General features: G+C 57.3%; 1 protein-coding gene across 1 annotated transcript; it reads right to left on the reverse strand.

Annotated features, from left to right (window-relative positions):
- Positions 1 to 16,615: 16,615 nt before the first annotated feature.
- Positions 16,616 to 21,560, reverse strand: TCF15 (transcription factor 15). The gene is made up of 2 exons (XM_051846081.2): positions 20,960 to 21,560; positions 16,616 to 17,088 (listed from the first exon to the last, which is right to left on the reverse strand). The coding sequence occupies exons 1-2, from the start codon at positions 21,482 to 21,484 to the stop codon at positions 17,014 to 17,016; spliced, it is 600 nt and encodes a 199-aa protein (XP_051702041.2). The 5' UTR covers positions 21,485 to 21,560; the 3' UTR covers positions 16,616 to 17,013.
- Between the last annotated feature and the right edge of the window lie 1,204 nt (positions 21,561 to 22,764).

A 22,764-nucleotide genomic window follows, 5' to 3' on the forward strand; every position in this document is an offset into this window, starting at 1 on the left:
TGCTAGCCCCTGGATACAACTTTTGGAAGTCAAATTGAGTCGTCGCCATTTTTGTCTCATAGTCACATTATTAAAACACTTTGTACCTGAGAAAAACCAAGCCCACTTATTGTCTACCTTGTTCTAGCTTTTCCTGTAAGTTACTGACTTCCTTTATTTCTTAATTGTACAATACTGGGCCGGTGCTGTGGCTCACTTGGTTAATCCGCCACCTGCAGCGCTGGCATCCCATATGGGTACTGGGTTCTAGTCCTGGTTGCTCCTCTTCCAATCCAACTTTCTGCTGTGGCCTGGGAGTGCAGTGGAGGATGGCCCAAGTGCTTGGGCCCTGCACCTGCGTGGGAGACCAGGAAGAAGCACCTGGCTCCTGGAGGCCATTTGGGGAGTGAACCAACAGAAGGAAGACCTTTCTCTCTCTCTCTCTCTCTCTCTCTCTCTCTCTCACTGTCTATAACTCTACATGTCAAATAAATAAATTTTAAAAAATTGTACAATACTATCTCTGAACATATGTTGTTATCTTTGTGATAGAATTATTAATCACATGAAAAAATGCCATTTTTTCAACATTGAACAGAGCCACTCTTTGGTAATTTTTTCTCCTTGAACTATTTGTTTATATATATTTCCTTGAAATATTTGTTATATTTCCTATTTGGTGGCTTATCTTTCTTTAAAGAATTATTTATTTATTTGAAGGGCAGAGTTACAAAGAAGAAAGAGGATGAGGTCTTCCATCTACTGGTTCATACTCCAAATGGCAACAACAGCTAGGGCTGGGCCAGGCTGAAGCCAGGAGCCAGGGGCTTCTTCCAGGACTCCCGCGTGGGTGCAGGGGCCCAGCACTGGACCATCTGCTGCTGCTTTCCCAGGCACATTAGCAGGGAGCTGGATGAGAAGTGGAGCAGGACACAGATCGGCGTCCATCGCAGGCGGTGGCTTAACCCACTAGGCCACTAGGCGGGCCCCTATTTGGTGATCTATCATTCTGAAACCTGAATCTCCCCTGGTGAAACTTCGCTATCAGGGACACTACTGAAAGCTGCAACTCTGCTCACACCCCGCGAGCCAGCAGGGCAGGTCCCTCACCCGTCTGCAGAGGAGGAGAGTCTGAAGAGCTGAGGACGGCCAGAAGTGTCTGTCGCAGCAACCACCAAAGTCCCCTCCCGAGAGACTGGCTGAGCAGTGGCGTGCGTGCAGGTGGAGACCCTGGGGCCAGCACTTGGGGGTCCTACGTGGCTTTCAGAGCTCTGGAGAAGGAATGGAGGCAGATGTCCAGCAGGGCGGGCAGGATCTGTGCGGGATTCTTCTTGGCATCAAACGTCGCTCCCTTCCACCTGCTGTACAATGGGCAACCTCTTCTCCCTGATGACCAGGGCCCCCCGACCTGTCTGGTGCCCCTCTCCCCACGAGAACGTGCAAGGTCTCTAGCAGCTTTGGCCAGCGCTCATTTCTGGGAGCTCACTGGTCCATCAGGGCTCTGCCTCCTCTTCTCAACTGCTCCTCAAGGGTAGGAGCGATGCACCCCAGTGAGTGAACAGCATCTCAGATCCTGACAGGTGTTAACTGGAGGAGTGACAAACGCTCAGTACCTAGGGCAGCACTTGATCCACGGTTTGTGCTAATAACGCTCACTGAATCCATCACAGTACAAGAGAATGGATGAGCAAACAGTGCCTGACACCACGTCTGCTCACATAAAAGGTACCAGTAAATATTAATTTTCATTATTTAAAATGTGCATAATACATGGTGGATATTTGGTGCAGTGGTCAAGACATCGCTTGGGATGTCTACATCCCAAGCCAGAGTGCCTTGGCTCAGGTCCCAGCTCTGCCTTCCCTGCCGGCTTCCTGCTAATGTGCGCCCTGGAAGGCAGCAGCTGACGGCTCAAGTACTTAGGTCCCTGGCACCCATGTGGAAGACCCAGACTGAGTTCTGGGCTCCTGGCTTCAGCCGGATCTCTTTCTCTGTGCCTCTGTACGCCTTTCAAATAAGATGAAAATAAATAAAAATAAAATAAAGACCTGGGGTTCTTTAAAAAATTGAGTAATATTGTATAATCACATGTTTCAAAAATATATAATGGTATAAAGAGTCCCATCCTCACTCTGTTTTCCATCTATCTGGTTCCCACCACTTGGATTATTTCCTTAGTTTTCCAGAGGTTCTTCATGCATTTATGGGAATTAGGTAGTTTGCTACTCTCTAGGCAGTGCCTGGGGGCCTGGCTGGGGCAGAGGAGGCAGGGACTGATGGGTGCGAGGGCAGAGGCCCGGTCTGTTCCTTGTGGCTGGCCTTCTCATTGTTCTGGGAGGGCCCAGAATTGCGCATGTGGCCCCCAAACACGAATCAGATCCCTAACCCAGGTTGCATGCTGGCCGGGACTGGACCTCCCCACGTGGCCCTTGGGAGGGGGTGCCATGTCCACTGCTTCCCACCAGTGGGCTGGGTGCAACAGGACCACCTGAGCTCTGCCTGGCGGAGCTGCACTGACCAAAGAAAGTCAAAACCACCCTCCCCTCTGCAGTTCCCCCTCAGCTTCTCCGCACGGAGAAAGTGTCTGCCGAATGCTGGCGTGTCTTTAACACCTCTCTTAACACTTACTTCCCCTTGTAACAGAGAACAGGCCCCCTGAGCCTTCGGCGGGCAACCGGATCTGGCTAGAATGTAATGACATTGTTTTGTTTTCATTGTACTTATTTTTATGGTTACCTTCTATTTATGGCAGGAATACTGGTTTTCCATTTATGGAGGGAGCTAACGTTTCCTTCTGAAATAATATATTTATATTTTAAAAACAGGGTCCCTTTAAAGAAAAAAATATTATGTAACTGGCAGCACAGGTGCTACCCAGACACGGAAAAAATTATAAAGGTGTTTGCAATGGGCTGGGGGGGGGGGGTGCTTCTTGGGTCATGCCTCTCCCAGCCCCCAAGCAACGGCAGGGACCGCCAGGGCTGAGAGGCACAGACTGTCCCAAGGTCACACGGGCGATGTGCACTGAGGTGCACTGTGCAGAGGACTGGTCAGAGGTGGCGCCCGCGCCCCCCGCGAGGCCGCGGCACCCCTAGTTCCGGGGACCTGCAGGAGAGGAAGGAAGGACGCTCGCGTGCACCAAGTGCCGGCCACGGGACTCGCCAAGACCTCGCGCTGGGCACTGGGCGCTGGGCGCTGGGCGCTGGGCGCTGGGCGCTGGGCTCCACCCTCCAGGAATCTACAGTCAGGGGAGAGTGTCCTACAAAAATAACTCAAGATCCCGGCCGCGGCAGCGTGCTAAGTGCTCCAACAGAGGCAGCTCCGGTGACAGCGGGGGTTTCGCCTGCTCAGGGGCTGGGCCCTCCTTTCCTTCGCAAAATCACCTCTGCAGCACCCTAGCTTCTCCTAGCTCAGGCCAGCCGAACGTCAAGCCCACTTCAGGGCTGGGCTCGTGACCAGGCCTGGCCAATCAGAGCACGTCATTTCTCTCGCTGTAGTGATTGGCCAAAGGTTGCCATGTGACTTGAAGCAAGACCAATGGGAGCCTTCCCAAGGCCTCCATTAGAGCTATAGAAAAAGCCTCCCGCCTTAGGGGTTTCCGAAAGGCTAAATCATACTCCAGAGCTGCAGGCCGCAAACTTTGTTACCAAAAGACGAAAGGCGCTCTGAAAATGAACCTGAGAGGGAAGGCGGGATGAGAGACGGAGAGAGCCTGAGTTCTGACGATGTGACAAGGCTACCTCCTGATCGAGCTGTGAAATCTGTGCTCCCAATCCCAGCCCCAGAAGCCAATGATCTTTCCGTCTTCTTTTCTTGGTGGTGGATTTCTGTTGCTTACCACCATAGAAGACCTGGGCAGTTCCAGGCAGAGACGCAGTGCCCTGGAAATGCTGGGAAGGGAGAAGGGTTGTGTGTGAAGATCCTTCCTGCTGGAAGTGGGTATTGAGCAGGAATTAAAAAAAATTTTTTTTTTCATTTTATTTGCAGGGCAGAGACAGCGAGAGACAGACAGACAGATGAAGCCAGAGCTTCCATCTGCTGGTTCACTCCCCAAATATCCACAACAGCCAGGGCTAGAGCAGGCTGAAGCTGGGAGCTAGGGACTCAATCTGGGGCTCCCATGTAGGCGGCAGGAACCCAACTACCTGAGCTATCAGCTGCTGCCTGCCAGGGTGCACGTTAGCAGCGAGCTGGATGGGAGGTGGTGGAGCTGGGACCAAACCTTGGGGCTCTGACAGAGGACGCAGGTGTCCAAAGCCGTGTCTTAACTGCTGTGCCCTAACACCCACCCTACAGGGTGCTATTTTAGAGTGATCATGCATGCCTCTGAGGAGGTGGACTTTAGCAATGATCTGAATGGACGGGATTGTCAAGCCCTGAGGTTATCTGGGGCAAGGAACATTCCAGGCAGAGGGAACTTCCAGGGCAAAGGCCGTGGGGCCACAGTGTGACTGGCATATGCTGAGAACAGCAAGCGGGTGGGCGTGGCTGGAGCTCACCCTGCAGAGAGGGAGAAGATGAACCTACAGGGTGGGCAGGAGCTCACATGTCAGGGGAGAAGTTTTTATTTTTGTGTGTTTTTTTTTAAAGATTTATTTTATTTGAAAGTTAGAGTTACCGGGGAGGGGGCAGGGAAAGAGATCTTCCATCCCCTGGTTCACTCCCCTGATGGCCTCACAGTCAGCTCTGAGTCAGGAGTTAGGAGCCAGGAGTCCTTCCGGGTCTTCTACATGGTTGGCAGGGGCCCAAGCACTTGAGCCATCCTTCGCTGCCTTTTCCAGGCCATTAGGAGGGAACTGGATCAGTGGTGGAGCAGCTGGGATTCAAACTGGAGCCCCTATGGGATGCTGGTGACTCAGGTGGTGGCTGTATCCACTATGCTACAACACTGATTTCAGAAGAGAAGTTTGCCTTTGGTTATGAGTACTGAGAAATCATTGGAGGGTTGGGCTGGGAGGGACATGAGAGAGAGAGACAGAGAGAAAGGTCTTCCTTTGCTGTTGGTTCACCCTCCAATGGCTGCTGCGGCCGGCGCGCTGCGGCCGGCGCACTGTGCTGATCGGAAGGCAGGAGCCAGGTGCTTCTCCTGGTCTCCCATGGGGTGCAGGGCCCAAGCACTTGGGCCATCCTCCACTGCACTCCCGGGCCACAGCAGAGAGCTGGACAGGAAGAGGGGCAACTGGGAAAGAATCTGACGCCCCGACCAGTACTAGAACCCGGTGTGCTGGCGCTGCAAGGTGGAGGATTAGCCTAGTGAGCGCGGCGCCGGCTTCTTTCCTTCCTTCCTTCCTTCCTTCCTTCCTTCCTTCCTTCCTTCCTTCCTAGATTTATTTATTTATTTGAAAGTCAGAGTTACACACAGAGAGAAGGAGAGGCAGAGAGAGAGAGAGAGAGAGGTCTTCCATCCACTGGTTTACTCCCCGATTGGCCTCACTCAACGGCTGGAGCTGTGCCGATCCAAGGCCAGGAGCGAGGAGCTTCTCCCAAGTCTCTCATGTGGGTGCAGGAGCCCAAGGAGTTGGGCCATCTTCTGCTGCTTTCCCAGGCCACAGCAGAGAGCTGGATCAGAAGTAGAGCAGCTGGAACTCAAACTGGTGCCAATATGGGATGCTGGCACTGCAGGTGGTGGCTTTACCTGCTTCGCCACAGTGCTGGCCCCTCACTCTTTCTTTCTTAGATTTATTTATTTATTTATTTGAAAGGCAGAGTAACACAGAGAGAGTAGAGACAGAGAGCGAGAGAGTGAGAGAGCAAGAGAGGCCAGCGCCGCGGCTCACTAGGCTAATCCTCCACCTAGCGGCGCCGGCACACCGGGTTCTAGTCCCGGTCGGGGCGCCGGATTCTGTCCCGGTTGCCCCTATTCCAGGCCAGCTCTCTGCTGTGGCCCACGAAGGCAGTGGAGGATGGCCCAAGTGCTTGGACCCTGTACCCCATGGGAGACCAGGAGAAGCACCTGGCTCCTGCCTTCGGATCAGTGCGGTGCGCCAGCCGTGGCGGCCATTGGAGGGTGAACCAACGGCAAAGGAAGACCTTTCTCTCTGTCTCTCTCTCTCACTGTCCACTCTGCCTGTAAAAAAAAAAAAAAGAGAGAGAGAGAGAGCGCAAGAGAGAGATCTTTGATCTGCGAGTTCACTCCCCAAATGGCCAAGGCAGGGCCAGGCCGAAGCTAGGAGCCAGGAGCTTCTTCTGGGTCTCTGATGTGGATTCAGGGGCCCAAGCACTTGGACCATCTTTTACCACTTTCCCAGGTGCATTAGCAAGGAGCTGGATTGGAAGCACAGAAGCTGGGCCTTGAACCGCTGCTCCGATATGGGATGCTGGGGTCGCAGGTGGGGACTTGGCCACAAGGCTGGCCCCTTTCTCAGCAGCTCCCTCCTTACTCTCAGGTCTGAATCAGGGCACTTAGCTCATTGATGCTTCTGACTCTCTCCTGGCCGCCGCCCTCTTCTGCACCTCTTTGTGTCCACGTCCTAGTTGAGATCATCAGTTTTCACGTGATGATCCAAGTGGCCTCCCTGCCCCCTGCTGATGCAGCCTCCACCAGTCACGGGGGCTCTTTGTGCAGGCAGCTCTCACCAGCTCTACCTCAGGAAACGCAACGGCTGCCTGCTTCCCAGCCCGGCTCTGTGGCCTCTCCATCCTCCCTCTCAAAGCTTGCACTTTGTCACCTGAGCCCTCTCGAGATCCCCCAGCTGCCTGAGTCTCTCCTCTGCCCAGTTTCCCTTTCACTCAGACACTCTTCACCATCCAGCGTCACCCCTCTGGGGCTCCGCCCCTGACCACACCCACCCCAGGTGGGCTCAACTCTCTCCTCAGTGCTCCCTCCTCTCCTCCTCCCCTGCTTAAACTCCCAGTTCCTACTCACTGTGTGTTCTTGATGAATAGTTACTGAATAAATGCATGACTTTGAAACTTACCTTGCAGGAACGGTGTCACCACTAGCCACCGCCACCACAACAGCAGGACAACCCAAGGTGCGGACTTGCCACACGCCTGTCACTGGACTTATTTTATTTTTTCACAGTTCTAGGAGAAAACCACTATCATTAGCCCCATTTTAGAGATGAGAAAACCAAGGCTTGGAGAGATTAAGTCATTTTCCCAAGGCCTCGAAACTTGGCAGCAGGAGAGGTGCTTATTCCCAAGTGCCTTGTCCAAAGCCGTGGGCACAGCACACACACACACACACCCTGCTGGGGCAGGGTCTGGGTGCTATTGCCTGCGTGGGTGGGGTTCCCGGGAGTCCCTCTACACCACACAAGGCTTGCTTGCTCATGAGCTCTTTTGGGAGGGGCTTTGATCAGAACCTTCGAGGGGTTTTTGATGAGCCCCAGGTTTAAGGTGCCTCTCTCTCTATGGGGGGTGGGGTGGGGGCGATGGAGAATTTCTGAGTATCCAACAGATGAGGCCCAGCCGATCTGGAATGGTCACCCGGGCTGTTCATTGCTGTGGATGCCCGAGGGCATACTGAATCCCCCATAAGAGCGGGTGCATTCACTGGAAGACAGCGCGTCCTCCTGCAGAACAGAACACCATGCAGCTGGAGAGTGGAATCTCTTGGTGCAAAGATGGAGTGATTCCCAAGAGACATTTTAAGTAAATCAAGCACAATGCAGACCAGCATGGAGACTAAGCTTGTGTGTGTGTGTGTGTGTGTGTGTGTGATTTTATTTATTTATTTGAGAGGTAGAGTTATAGACAGAGAGAGGCAGAGGCAGAGAGAAAGGTCTTCCATCTGCTAGTTCACTCCTCAAATGGCTTCAAAGGCTGGAGCTGAGACAGGTCTCCCACATGAGTGCAGGGTCCCCCAAGTACTTGGGCCATCCTCCACTGCTTTTCCCAGGCACATTAGCAGGGTGCTGGAATGGAAGTGGAGCAGCTAGGACTTGAACTGGCACCCATATGGGCTGTCAGCACTACAGGTGGTAGCATTACCTGCTGCCCCACAACACTGGCCCCACTGTGTGTTTTTGAAAGAAAGTGTTAAGATGAGAGGGCTGGGGCCGGCTCCATGGTGCAGTAGGTTAATCCTCCACCTGCAGTGCCGGCATCTCATATGGGCACTGGTTCTAGTCCCAGCTACTCCTCTTCCAATCCAGCTCTCTGCTGTGGACTGAGAAAGCAGTAGAAGATGGCCCAAGTGCTTGGGCCCCTGCACCTGCATGGAAGACCAGGAGGAAGCATCTGGCTCCTGGTTTTGGATCATCGCAGCTCCGGCCGTTGCGGCCAGTGGGGAGTGAACCAACAGACGGAAGACCTCTGTCTCTGTCTCTCCCTCTTGCTGTCTGTAACTCTACCTCTCAAATAAATAAATAAAATATTAAAAAAAAAAAGATGAGCGGGCTAGGCATGCTTCTATCTGCACGGAGTGTCTTCGTCAATATTCCCAAGACAAAGGCCCATGGAGGCCCTTCCTGCTAGGATTGTGAGCGAGTTGATGATCAGTATCAGATGCACGCGTAGAGGAGTGCTTGGAGCCCACTTAGCACCACAGAAGACTTCACTAAGTTAAGTAAAAAGCGATCCCCCTCGGGGACAGGGGCAAGTGGCTAAGGAGAAGCAGAGAGAGAATTTTTTCATCTGATGTCCTCAGGTGCCTAGGTGAATATTTTCAGTATTTTCTGAAAGTTGAAATTAAATATATTCTACCTAGGGGGAAAAAAAGAATCTGATGGGGTCAGGGCCCAGAGAGAGACCCCACCCAGAATCATCAAGAATGAGCTATGATTGGTCAAAGACTGAAGTGTGTAGTGTGAGAACCAGGCCAGTGGCGGGGGGGGGGGGACCCAAACACCCCCGCCCCAGGACTCACTATAAAAAGCACATTAAAAAACACCAGACTGGAAACGTTTTTTTATTATTATTATTATTTTAAATAGCCGCCGCGCGTCCCCCCAGGAGGCGTGCTGCAGCTGCGGCGCTGGCGGTTCCCAGGTGATGTCAGTCCTGGCCAGGCTCCAGCCCGGCCCCCTGGAGACGCTCTGGGGTTCAGCCTGACTGTTTTTCCTTCCTGAGACTTGAGGACACCTTCCTGTCTCAAAGAAAGCAGCCTTTCCAGGGCTTTCTGAAAGCCAGGGCCAGGGGTGATGGTGGGCTTGGGCTGAGCGGGGAGGGGCAGGGCCGTGGATGGGGGGGGCTGCATGTGGGAGGAGAGGGAGGGGAGGGGGAGCAGGGACAGGCACAGCTGCAGGAGTGGCTCCTGGACCATCCCTCAGAGGGGCTCCTGGGGGTGGGCTCCTCAGGAATCCGAGGCCTCTTCCCTGACCCCATCCTTCCCTGCCCTGGCTGTGCCTGGGGGAGGTCCCAGGGTGTGGCGGGATGGGCTGGGGGGGAGCTGAGAGATGTTTCCATAGAGTTCTCAGCCTTTTCTCCCTTGCTCAGCCCTGGGCCCACCCCTCCGTCCTCTACTGGGAAAGGCCCATTGCCAGAATCTTCCAAACTGGCTTTTCTGCAAATGGACTGAACGGCAGAGCTGGCTTTGAGGTCGAAGGCTGCACCCCCAGCTGTGTGACCTCGCGCCGGTCACTGCTGCTCTCTGAGCACTGCCTGGGAACTGGGTAGAGCTGGCCCTGCCGCGCGGCTGTGCAGACCGAGTGGCAGCACCGCCACTCTGGGTCGTTTAGCGAATGTTCTCACACTGGAAAAGGCAGTTGGGAGCTGCAGCAGGGTGCAGACAGAGGTGTGGCCAATGGGGGGCTCTGTGGCCTGGGAGAGCCGCTGCTCTCTTGGGACTGTACCCTTGGGCACTGAGCGGGTGAATGGGATGGGCGCTGGGCTCCCATCTGCTGGTTCACTCCCCAAATACCCACAGGGACTGAAGCTAGGGCCCAGGAGCCGGGAACTTGACCCAAGTCCCCCACATAGGTGGCAGGAATCCAATTACCAGAGCCATCACTGCCCCCTCCCAGGGGCTGGACTCACTCTGACTGGGGAAGGGGGATCTTAACTGCAAGGCTAAACTGCATCCACATTTTTGTGATTTACTCAGAGCCTGCTTTTTCCATATGTGGTCACCTCTGTGAGTGCAAGCCCACATCTTTCTGTTCTCCGATCGCCCCCAGAGCCTGGCGTGGGTCACGGAGAAGGCCAATACACGTTTCTTGACTGACTGGCTGACAGAGCCCATCTGAAGTTGGTCTATGATGCTAAACTCTGCGCTATGCCTCTCTGCTGTGACCCGGGCCAGACCCCTAGGTTCAAATCCTGGTTCTGCCATTGCCTGGCTAGGTGACCTTGGGCTTGTCTTTCTCATCTGTGGAATGATGATGGCCACAGTGCCTGCTTAGGGAGGTTGCTACAGGGTTCTGTGAGGCCACTTGTGGCAGTCACTCACCAGCCCCAGGCTGGTGAGCACTGTTGGTGTCAGGAGCAGGCACCGTCTCAGTGTTGCCCCAGTGGGGTGGGGGTGGGGAGGGCCTGGCAGAGCTCTGCTGTCAGACCTCCTGGTCACATCTCTCACTAACCAGCCAGCATGTGGCCTTGGGCAAGTTCTTTAACCTCCTTTTGCCTCAATTTCCCCATCTGTAAAATGGGACAATAATATATATCTCACAAGCTTGTTAGATAGCGTATGTTAATTGTTTCACATGAAGTGTATACACTGAGGCCTAATACATAGAGGGTCTTAAAGAAGTCAGGCATTTTCCCAAGCCTAGGGGATCTGCTCGGAAAAAAATCAACCCCTATATTACACGGCCTTCCTGCCCACAAGACCACTCTGTCCCAGCTGGCGAAGCCCTTCTGTGCAGCAGGTGCTGAGATGAGGAGAAGCAAGGCCCAGAGAGGGGCAGACACCTATCCCAGGTCACACAGGAGCAGTGGTCAACCTAGGCCAGGCTAGGTCTCTTGTGTCCATGGTTTCCAGGCCCTGCTGGCCTGCCCTCTGGCCCCGGCCCCCTGGGAGCCCGATCCCAGGCCCGTGGGGTCTGCAAGTCTGGTCTGGATTAGACACGCTGAGAAGCAAACGCTGGCCCCCCCAGCCAGCCGCCCGGTGGGACCTGTGCTCACAGCTGCTGGGGCTCACAGGGACATAAATCACGCGGCAGGAGGGTGGGGGCTGGGACCACCTCAGCTTCCTGAGGGAGGCAGGAGCCCGGGAGTCAGGGGCAGGGACGCTTGGGCCCACGGGAGTGTTTTCTGTCCTCTGCCCGACCAGCTGAAGCCAGGATGGGTCAGACAGAGCCGGGAGACCACCTGGCAGGCTCCGCGTCCTGGTGGGCTGGGAGTCCCACTCCTTTTCAACTTTTCACTTTGCAGCCCTTACCAGACTGACGGGGAAGCGATGGAAGTGGTGCGGGCTCCACCCAGCCCCTCCTGGGTTCACCACGTTCTCAGTGGGCCGCATTTGCCTCCTCCTTCCCTCTCCCCACGTGGGGTCTGTTTACTTTCTGCACCATTTGAGACCACAGTTGTCCCTCGGGTCTCCCCTGCAGGGGGATGGCTCCAGGGCTCGTGGAGCCCAAACTCCAGGTCCCTTGCGCAGTCTCCGCGCCCCACCTCCCCTCCCCCGCAGACTGTCTCCAGGTGCCGGCTGACACCTGATACATGTCAACGTGACAGCCAGCAGAGCTGGACTGCACTGCTTAGGAGACAGCAACTCTGTCTGCACAACTTGTGCATACGAGGACCTGCCGCCCGTGTCACTCACGTCACGCTCCTCTTCCCCTGCAGATGAGGCTGTTTATTTTTATTGGAAAGCGTTGGTTTATTTATGTGAAAGGCAGAGTGACAGAGAGAGGGGAGAGAGAGAGCCGGAGATCTTCCACTTGGGGCTGGCGTTGTATGGGTGCCTCTCTCTCTCTCTCTCTCTCCCCCGTCTCTCCCTCTCTGTTTCTGTCTCTCCCTCTCTGTCTCTGTCTCTCCCCCTCTCTCTCTCCCTCCCTCTGTCACTCTGCCTTTCACATAAATAAATAAACCTTTTTAAAAATTCTAAATTATTTATCTGAAAAGCTGAGTTACACAGAGAAAGGGAGAGAGAGACAGTTTTTCCATCCAGTGGTTCACTCCCCAGATGGCTGTAACAGCCAGGGCTGGGCCAGGAGCCGGGTCTCTCATGTTGGTGGCAGGGGCCATCACGTCTGCCTTCCCAGGTGCATTCCTAGGGAGCTGGATTGGAGCGGAAGCGGAGCAATTGGAACTCGAACCAGCACTCCTTATGGGATGCTGGCATAACCCACTACACCACCAGGCCAGCTCAAGGGCTCTATTTCTTAAGCACAAGGCTATTGTTTTGTATAACCATAGTACTGAGAGCAAATTTAGACACCCATTGCTACATCTATGGTTCACATTCCAGACTTGTCACCTGGCTGTATAATGTCCCTACCCCTCCCTGACAGGAGCCGACCCAAGACTGTGTAGGGCATTTAGCTGTCTGGGTTTAGATACTTTTTTAAGAAAAAAATTTACTTGAGAGATAGAGAAAGAAAGAGAGAGAGCTGGGCCGATCTGAAGCCAGAAGCCAGGAGCTTCTTCCGGGTCTCCCACGCGGGTGCAGGGGCCCAAGGACTTGGGCCATCTTCCACTGCTTTCGCAGGCCATAGCAGAGAGCTGGATCAGAAGTGGAGCAGCCAGGACTCGAACCGGTGCCCATATGGAATGCCCGCACTGCAGGCGGTGGCTTTACCTGCTACGCCACAGCACTGACCCCTGAATGGTGTTTCTATAAATCCTCTAGTTCTAAAATGTTCTCACCAGAATGCACTGTGCTGTGACTGTGTAGATGTTTAGGCATTAGCCTGCTAAATAGACCATAATTGCCAGAACTCTTATGTGGTATTACTTTTTAACCTCACAAGAGCCTGATAAAAATGGCAGCGAGCAGGGTGTATGAGGGGGACCCACGCTGGTGAGGGAGCTCCAGGCCTTTGGTCCCCAGCCCTGCTCAGTTCCAAGTGCTGTGCAGCTCTGGCCCATTGTGCTCCTTCTCTGGGCTTCAGTCTCCCACTGCCCTTCCCACTTGCAATTGTGCAACAAGAGAAGAGAGCTGGGCACGGTGAGCGGGGAGACCTGGGTCCTGGTGCCTTAGCATCATCAGGGGCTTCCCGTGGGACCTTCTGCCGCCACCCCCCACCCCATGTCGTCTCAGATTCCTCACTGTGAAATGATGAGCTCGGACATCTGCTTGGGGCCGATGCTTCCGGTTTGGGTGACCTTGGCCATTCCACACCCCTCAGTCCTGGGGTTTCTTCTCCCTAAGGAGCGTCACTCCTCTGGCCCCCAGGTTGGAGGGGTCTGGCCGGGCTGCTCCTCCTGGGGTGGGGAGTGTGTGCCGGGGTTGGGACAGGGTGGGGGGAGGGTGTGCAATGGCTGCAGAGGTGTTGCTGCTCACGTCTGCTTCTCCTGAGTCACGTGCATTGGGCTGGCCTTGCCGCTTGCAAAGCCTCGTGGACATTGCCCGTTGCCCGGGGAAGATGGCAAGCGACACAATGTGCACAATGGAGAACCGTGCAGCCACAGGAAGCCCCACGGACCAGCCCTCGGAACACCACAGGTCTCTAAGAAGTGTGGTTAGGGGGCACGCACCCCAGCGCAGAGCAGGGTCTGTAAAATATTACCACGCGGCGGAAAGCCAGTGTTCAGGGCATTTGCACAGATACGCAGATGAGCACTGCAGGAATTCACCCGGTCCTGGTTCACAGCAACTGCCTCTGAGAACTGGAGCCCAGTGGCTGGGGAGGGAGGAGGCTGGCTGTCTTCTGTGTCTTGTGACTCGTGGATTCTGCACGTGTTTTTTCTTTCAAAGGAAACATGATTGCAAGAAGCCAGGATTGGTTGGAGTGCAAGAGGGGCCCCTGGGAAGCTACTGAAGGCCCTGGATTTTTTTTTTTTTTTTTTCAAAGAAAGACAGAGGGAGAGAGAGAGAGAGAGATATCTTCCATCCTCTGGTTTACTCCCCAAATGGCAGCAACAGCTGGGGCTGGGCCATGCTGAAGCCAGGAGCCTGGAGCCCCATCTGAGTCTCCCACGTGGGTGCAGGGACCCAAGCACTTGGGCCATCCTCTGCTGCTTTCCCAGGCACAATAGCAGGGAGCCCGATTGGAAGTGGAGCAGCTGGGACTGAAACTGGCGCCCATATGGAGAGTGCCGGTGTCACAGGTGGCAGCCCGCCCCCTGGGCCACAGCACTGGCCCCTAATCGCCCTTCCTGATTGGCTTGCTGGGTACACAGGTGTGCTTAGTTTGGGACAGCCCCTTGACGTGTGTACTTTCAGAAAGGCATAACTCAGTGTGCTGTACATGATCGTGGACACGCATGCCCGTGTGTCCAACAAAAACCGCAGGATTACGCATCGATGATGGTTGCTTTTGGAACTGGTGATACTTCTTGGGGATATCTGTACATCTGTTTTTTTTTTTTTTTTTTTTTTTTTTTTTTTTAACCAATGAAAGCAGAAGCAGAGGGGCCTACCTATTTTTTTTTTTTTTTCAGACAATTATCCATTTAAAGCTTTCTAGGACACCCAGCAAACTGCTGGCAGCCATTGTGGTCGGGGAGGACTGGAGGCTCGGTTCAGACTTTTCACTGCACACCACTTGCTACACCTTGAACTACTGGCTCAGTGTGCACGTGGCCTACTAAAAATGATTTGAGCCAGTGCCGCCTCTCAATAGGCTAATCCTCCGCCTGCGGCGCCGGCACACCGGGTTCTAGTGCTGGTTGGGGCGCCGGATTCTGTCCCAGTTGCTCCTCTTCCAGTCCAGCTCTCTGCTGTGGCCCGGGAGTGCAGTGGAGGATGGCCTAAGTCCTTGGGCCCTGCACCCATTTGGGAGACCAGGAGAAGCATCTGGCTCCTGGCTTCGGATCAGTGCAGTGCGCCGGCCGCAGTGGCCATTGGGGAGGTGAACCAACGGTAAAGGAAGACCTTTCTCTCTGTCTCTCTCTCTCACTGTCCACTCTGCCTGTCAGAAAAAAAAAATTTTTTTTTGAACACAGCAAGACAGACACTTGCCTTTATGTTCCGGCTCGCTTGCTGGCTAGAGATTGAGTGAGCGCAGCTCAGCTGCATCGCGGGGGTCCCCCTGCAGATGTGATGGCAGAGTGGGCTCCCAGCCAAGAGCACCCAAGGGTCTGCTCTGTCCCCACTCCCAGGTTTCCTGCCATTGACGAGGTCACAGTCCTTTTCCTGTGGCTTTGCCAAAGGCTGCCTGTGCCTGGACCAGGGCAGGCACGGTGAGCAATGTGCTTTCCTAATCAGCTCCTGGCGCGGGAAGTACAGGCCACTGGGACACAGGATAGGCAAGACCGGCGTCCCCGCACACGGGGGAGGTGAGGGACAGGGCGCCTGGGCGGGCCGGGCCCCCGGGGGCCCTCCTTCCTCCACGTCTCGTACCTAGGGAGTTGAAGTGTGGGGTTTCAGGGCCTGTTCCAACCGGGACTGGTGTCTCGGGGACTCACGTGCTCACCCCAGCCCTGGGTTTTGTCTGTGGGCTCAGCCAGGGTGTCTAGGTGCTTGGCAATCTGCCTGCTGATAGGCAGGACGGGCAGCCCGGGCACAGTCCGAGGGTCAGCTGTGCGCAGGGAGGGGAGGGGTGGCTCGAACCCAGGGAGCACTCCCGCGGGCTCGGGAGCCAGACTTCAGTGAGTGCACACGAGGCGGTGTGCTAGGACGGGGACCTTGGGAGCCGCGGGGAGGGCTCCAGTCATGGGCTGCCTCCACGGGAGACCTGGATTGAGTTCCTGCCCTGCCTTTTGCCCCAGGTATGCTGCTATGGACACTGGGAAGTGAACCAGTGGATGGGAGGCCCCCCTATTTCTCTTTTAAATAAATAATTGATTAGGCATATGAAGGTAGCTTGCCCAGGCAAGGACAGCTCTGGCCTCTCCCTCTGGCCCTACCGAACTCCTGGCTCCCCTGAGCAGCTGTGCCGTCACCAATCTGGCCAACTCTGCAAAGCAGAAGCAACCCCAGCGCCCCGGCCTGGCTGGCACTCAGGCTGTGCCATCTCCAGGGCAGGGCAGGGGGCACCTGTGCGTTTTCACAGTGGCCAGGACGCAGGGTGTTACTCTGCCACGTGCCCCGGCATCCTTGGTTCCACAGTGATCTGCTACACAGGCGTAAGCATAGCCTGCTCGGGCACAGGTGTGTGTGCACAGGTGGACAACTGGGTGTCCATGCAGCCTCGCTCGTGGCGGCCCTGGCACGGGGCGCGCTCAAGTATGGCGCCTTCATTAAAGGGAACAGTGAGCATCGATGAAGAGTGAGGACACTTCCTGGGGCCATCCCAAGGTGGAGCAAGAAGAAAGGAAGACGCCGGCAGTGACCAGGATGACCAGGTGGTCACTTGCCTGCTGCTGCTTGGGGAATGGGAACATCATGAAAAACCGGGATTCCGGCTGCTCCCGGGGGAGAGCTGAGGGGGGAGCCCTCCTGCCTTTGGAATTCTGAGCCCCACGAACGAGGTGAAGATGTCCTCACTCAGAACCAAACGAAAGGAACACCAGACAGCTAACAGTTGTCAGCAACATCTGCCGAGTGGCAGCCGTGGGGAAAGAACGGGATTCTCTGCCCAGAGAGGGGGCTCCACCTGCCACCCCCAGGGCTCAGGACAGCACCTGTAGTGTCTGGGCCTCTTTTGAGGGCTTCCTCTCCCCTCCAATATCCACACCCCTCCATTCCTCAGCTGGGAACAACATCTTTTATTTAAAAATATCTTTTATTTTAAACCCACCAAATCTCTCCCTCCCTCTCTCTGTCACACACACACACACATACACACAAACACACCCTCATGCACAGACATGAACACACCCTCTGTCACCAGCAGTCTTTGTTTCTCCAAAGGTTCTGTCTTATCTCTGATCAGCCAGGGCTGTGGGCTGAACGGGTCGGGTCCTCGCAGCTCTCCAGGGTAGGTTGGAGATGTCCCGGGGCCCTGCCCAGAGGGTCCTGCACCCAGGCCACTGTCCCCGGGACCCTTCACAAAGAAGACGTGGCTCTGGTTCCTGGGGTCTTCATCCCCATCCAGCCATTGGCTGGCTCCTGGCTTCCTTCTCCGGGGTCCTGCTTGGAGCAAATACCGCTGGGGCCCAGGCTCATCTCCGTGGTCCTCGAAGAGCGGTCACCCCTCTCACCTTCAAGCAGGTGCCCCCCAGGTCACGCCGGCCGCCCTGCAGGAGGGGAGAAAGAGGAGGCTGGATCAGACCACCCCCAGCACGGGAGCCAGCCTCTGTGTGCAAAATAAGCCACAGCTGAGCCGCACGGAAACGCACTGACACAGGACAAAAGCCGGGGCAGAGCTGAGGGCGTGCTCCTGCTGCCGGAGTCCTGGGAAAACGCGGCTGGTTTCCTGGGAGAAGGAGACTGACGCTGCAGGTCAGCTGGGAGATGAGCCCCCGCCCTGCACACTTGCTCACCTTTTCTGTTTCTTCCCTATGGGATCTCTCACTTCCAAAAAAAAAAAAAAACCCGACAGCTTTACAGCATAGCATTTTACATTCAAGGCGGGAAGCGCCCCATTCTACAGCCTTCTCGGACTGCCTGCCCGCGTCCTTGGCTGCCTTCCAGAGAGCACCGTGCCTCTGGCCGCCTGGCCTCCGTGCAGCGGGGCAAATGCCCCCTTTGGCAGGAGGGTGCTCTCTGGTCCTGCCTCCCTGGGAAGGCTTCTCGACTCCAGGGAGCAGACTTCCTGCTTCTCTGGGGACAGCCCCTAAAGGGGAAGGCAGGGTCTCTCCTCTGTCTCCCACCAGGCTGGGAGCTCAGGGAACCCGTAAGGGACAGGCGTTCATGCCATGGCCCTGCTGCCAGCCCAAGACCTGGCTGGGAGCAGGTGCCAATCAATGCTACTTGGCAGGCCGTCTCTGTGAGTCTCAAGTGAGGCCTTCACCCCCATTAGCTAGAGAGGTCACAGGTAGGACAGCACGCGCTGTTTGGAGGCCTCCAGCTATTGAGTGACCAGCCCCGGGGGTACCAGGCCAGTTGGTAGGAGTTGGGCTGCAGATCTGTGTTGTCTAATAAGCTTATCTCGCTCTCCGGCTGAATGGTGTCAGGAATCCCAAGGCCGGCGCTCCTCCTTGCCTCGAGCCTGGCCTGGCCGGGACATGATGACAGGCGGCTTTCTCAGGCCCCGCGGAGAAACAGCCTGACATCTGGGAGCTCTGCCCCTGCCTCCCTCCGGCCCGGGCCCAGGTTGGGGCAGATCCATGCAGATGCGAGCCCAGCCTCCCAGGAGGCTCTGCAGGCCCGGGGACAGCGTGTCCACTCACAGGCAGGGCTATTTTGAGGGCTGAGGCCACAGTCCCAGCAGAGTCCAGGGCTTGGGCTTCTCAGACAAACTCTGGCAGGAGTGGCTGAGAAGGGCGGGTGGCGCAGGGGAGGGGTGCCGCGTGGAGGTCGGGGGTAGGAGACAGCCTCCTCGCCTTTCACGGGTCAAGTCCCCGGATGCAAGGAGAGTGGCCTCCTGCCCCGAGTCTGGAGTTCGTCTGCAGACAGAACGCGAGCGTGAGGACTGTTCACCTCCCTGAATCTCAGTTTCTTCATCTGTGAATCGGGGTGAAGTACCAGGGGCACGGGAAGAGGTCCAGTTCCTTAGAGACTCAGAGCTGAGGTCTCTGGAGTTGGGCCCACATGGAGGCCTGGGCGCGAGATTTCACCCCCCTGGGTCTTAGTTTCTCCACCTGTCAAGTGGCGTTACTTTGCAGGCTCACACCCATGCTGGCCCAGGCCTCACACGCCGCCGGGGGCGGGGTGGGGAAGGCCCGCCCCAGCAACACGGGAAGAGCTCAACCGACACCGTCGATGGGCAGCGCATGCTGGTAGCAAATGGCGCCTGGCGGCCCAGCCATGGCCCAGCCGCCCTCTGAGCAGGCCCCCCCAGCAGGGCCCCCCACAGGGCAAGAGGCAAGCACGCCCTCTCCAGTGCCCACTCGCTATCTCTGTCCCGGAGGGCACACCTAGCTCCTCCTTAAACAGGAAGATGCTCCCGGGAACGGTTAGCGATCCCAGTCCCGGAGCAAGCAGGACAGAGGGAGGCAGTGGCTCAGGGTGAAGGAACAGAGCGTGTGGCCTTGGAGCTCTCCAGCCCCTGACCAGTGGAAGGGAACAGGGCCCCGCAAGACAGCCCAGTCTGAGGGGCCCCAGCGGGTGAGGACGGCCCCACCTGCCTACTCCCCCAGGGGCCTGTGGCCTTGCAAGCATGGCTTCTGTAGCCAAATTTGGCTGCGTTCTCAGTCCCATATACAGACCCGGGGGTGGGGGTTGGGGTGGGAAGCAGCCAGGCCCAGGCGGGGCCGCATCAGCTGCAGGAGAGCCCGAGACCCATTGAGGAGCTGCCGGGCTGACCGCTGGGGGAACGGACATGTGACCCGTGTGCCTCCTCCCTGGGCCTGCGGTTCCACGCCTTCCCGCTGCATCCTTTCCCACTTCCCAGGTGCAGGGTTGAGTGGGAGTCCCGGCTCCACCGCTGGCTTAACGTCTCCGAGCGGGTGGGCAGAGCCGCAGGGCCTCCTTCCCTGGCTGTTGAGGGATTAAGGACATTGCGTGAAGAGCACCGGGCAGAGATCAGCACTGGCCTCCCACTGGCTGGCTCCTGCCTCCCCTCTGCCGCTCACCACCTTGAACTTCCACTTCCTTCTCTGGGCTGCGCTTTCCCAGCCCCGCTATTGCTATGTCCTTGCCTAGAACACCTCCCGGCACCCCTTCACCTGCCCGCCCCCGCTCAGGAATTCAGCACGCGGGTGGTGGTGGGGGCTTCCTCTGGGCCCTGGCAGCTGCTTTGTGCTCCTCTCCCCCAGTAGACCACCCTCGTCTTCATCTCCCCGTCCTGGCCCCAAGGCGATGCTGTGGTTCCCGGCTGGTGGGCGGTCAGCCCGCACCTGCTTCTCAGGTACGGTCCCAGAGCCGACAAGGGGCAGGCAGCTGGGTGGCTGAGGGCTGCTGAGCCGAATGGGTGGGTGAAAGGCAGACAGGGAGCATCACGGTAAGCCCGTCAGCCCTTAGCGCCCAGCCTGGGGCAGTGCTGGGGCCCAGAGCTGGGAGCTGCCGGGGTCCCTGAGAGGGTACAAGTCTGAGGCTAAAAGGCTTGATGGAGGGAAAGCGAGGAAGCCAAGGGCTGAGAAGCCAGACTGGGAGTCTAGTGAGACAGAAAGACACAGAGGCCTCCCCACATCGAGATGGAGCAAGGGACACAGGACGGCTGTGAGGACCAAAGACCCAGGAGTCAGGGGCCTGACCCCGAGCCCCCATGCTCTTCCACACGGCCACCAAAAGCCATCAGGACTCTCTCAGCCTCAGCCCCTCGGATGTAAATGGCGGCTGTAGGATCCAAGGCTGTCACACAGCCTCTGCTCCGACCCAGCCCCCACCAGTCCCTGGCCAGCCTGGTTCCCACCATTCCCTAGGTCTCCCAGCAGGAGCTCAGCTCCAGCTCTGCCCAGCTGGACCCCACTGCACCCGCTGGGCTGGGTGCTTGCATGGGGTCCCCTTCTTCACTCCCACGTCCATCAGCTGGACACCTCAGGCTCTTGCATGGGGGTATATGACCCCCTTGCTTCTCAGGCTCCTGCTCTGGGGTCAGATCTTAGGATGGGGGGAGAGTTATATGGAGCAGGGGCCAGCCCGGGGAACACACATCCAAGCAAAGGCGAGCCTGCACCAGCTGAGTGAATGCGGGCCTCGGCTCCTCATCAGCGGTAAAAGGGGCGGAAGCACCCCCAGCTTGGATTCTAGTGAAGTCTCCCCCAGGGGCCACGAAGGAAGAGCTCCATAAACGCTGGGCTTTGTTCCTCTGTCCTCGCGCCCTGCTCCCGGAAGGAAGGACGTCCCGGCACACCTTCCGAGGCAGAGGGCATCCTCGGCGAGCCCCGAGCTCTGTCCCGGCTTCCCTGCACCCTTTCGGTTTGGGGGACAAGCGAGTGGCTGTGCGCCACACCACCAGGTCCACGTTGCGCCCCCTTCGCTCCCTGGTTTTCTGCCTCTCTGGCTCCGCGACGAGCCCCGTCCCGGGCCAACCCCGACCTGGTGGCCACAGCCCGGCGAACTCACCCCCTTTCGCTGGTTGCTGAGGCAGAAGGTGCAGATGGAGCGTGGCTGGCGGCCGCCGTCGGCAGCGGCGGCGGCGGCAGGGACGGAGCTCTTGGCACTGCCGGCCGCGCGGAAGCACGGCTGCCCGTCGTCTGCTGCGTCGCCCAGCAGCAGCACGTTGGCCAGGTGAGCGATGTAGCTGGACGCCAGGCGCAGCGTCTCGATCTTGGACAACTTGCGGTCCACCGGCTCGGTGGGGATGAGCGTACGCAGCGCCGTGAAGGCCGTGTTCACGCTCTGCGTGCGGTCCCGCTCCCGCGCATTGGCCGCCTGCCGCTGTCGCACCACCACCACGGGGCCCGCGCCGCCCGCCCGTCGCCCGCCCCCGGGGCCAGGGCCGCGCCGCGCCGCCTCCAGGCCTTCGCAGCAGCCAAACGACTGGTCCGACGCGTCGCTCTCGCTGCGGTTCTCCTCGTCCTCGCTCAGCAGCCGCACGTCTGGGTACAGCACGTGCGCGCCGACGGGGCGCAGCAGCGCGAACGCCATGGGCGCCCGGCCGAGTCCCTCCGCGCGCCGTCTCCCCGCCTTGGCCGCGCCCCGCCGTGCGCTCCCGCGCGCTCCCACGGCCCCGCCGGCCGCCGCCTTATAGCCGAGGGTGGGGCCAATCACGAGGCCGCCCCGGCGGGGGGCGGGGGGTCCTCCGCGGCCAATGGGGAAGCGTCCGCCGCGCCCCGGCCAATGGCAACGCGCCCGTCGCCCCCGTCCCCCAGGTTGAAAGCGGCCCGGGAGCCGGTGGCCCGCCCCGAAGGCTTGGAGTCTTCATGGGCGAGCCCGGAGGAGGAGGAGGCCTGGGCCGACGTTCAGGTTGGGTGTCCCCAGATCCAGATTCCTGGTCCTGAGCCCAGACCCGCTGGGACACCGCGGGCAGGTCCTTTTTCCTCTTTTAATCTCAGTGTCCTTCCGAAAACATTGCGGAGATTCCCTCCAGCCTTCCCGCCTGCACCTTCCAATCCTGCGGTTCAAGGGACATGTGACGCTCCAGCCTCCAGACGGCCCCCACCCTGACGACGAGCAGGTCCAGAAAAGAGCCCAGGACTCTGCATTTTGTACAAGCCGGGGGTGTCGCTGGGAGAACGGGGAAAGGCTGGGAGAAACGCTAATCTCTCCAAATCAAGATTCCACAGTGTTTGTCTGGATGACAAACTTTACAAAGCCAAACCACAAGCACCAGTCGTTCCACAGTTGTTCGTTTGTTCACGCAACAACCCTGTGGGGGCTTCCTGTGCATCAGGCATGGTTTTCAGTCTGAGGCCTCAGAGGTGCACCAGACTCTGCCCTTAGAGAGCTGACATTTTGGTGGAGGTCCTTTTTCTTTTAAGTTTATTTATTTGAAAGTCAGTGTTAGAGAGAGAGAGAGGGAGAGAGAGAGAGAGAGAGAGAGAGAGATCTTCTATACACTGGTTCACCCCCCAGATGGCTGCAACATCTGGGGTTGGGCTGGTCTGGAGCCAGGAGCCAGGAGCTTCTTCCAGGTCTCCCACCTGAGTGCAAGGGCCCAAGCACTTGAGCCATCTTGTGCTGCTTTCCCAGGCACATTAGCAGGGATCTGGATCAGCAGTGGGGCAGCTGATACTTGAATCAGCTCCCATATGGGATGTTGGTGTTTCAGGTGGTGGCTTTCCCCGCTATACCACAGCACTGGCCCCTTGGTGCAGCTCCTTGGGTGTGTTGTTGTCCTGGGTGCTTTCTCGTGCCCAGCTGATGTCCAGACAGCACATCTGATTGACAATTGTGAGCTCTGGCCTTGAGCCTGGCAGGCGGGGAGG

The sequence above is a fragment of the Oryctolagus cuniculus genome, chromosome 11 (genome assembly GCF_964237555.1).
Source record: "Oryctolagus cuniculus chromosome 11, mOryCun1.1, whole genome shotgun sequence".
NCBI lineage: Eukaryota > Metazoa > Chordata > Mammalia > Lagomorpha > Leporidae > Oryctolagus > Oryctolagus cuniculus.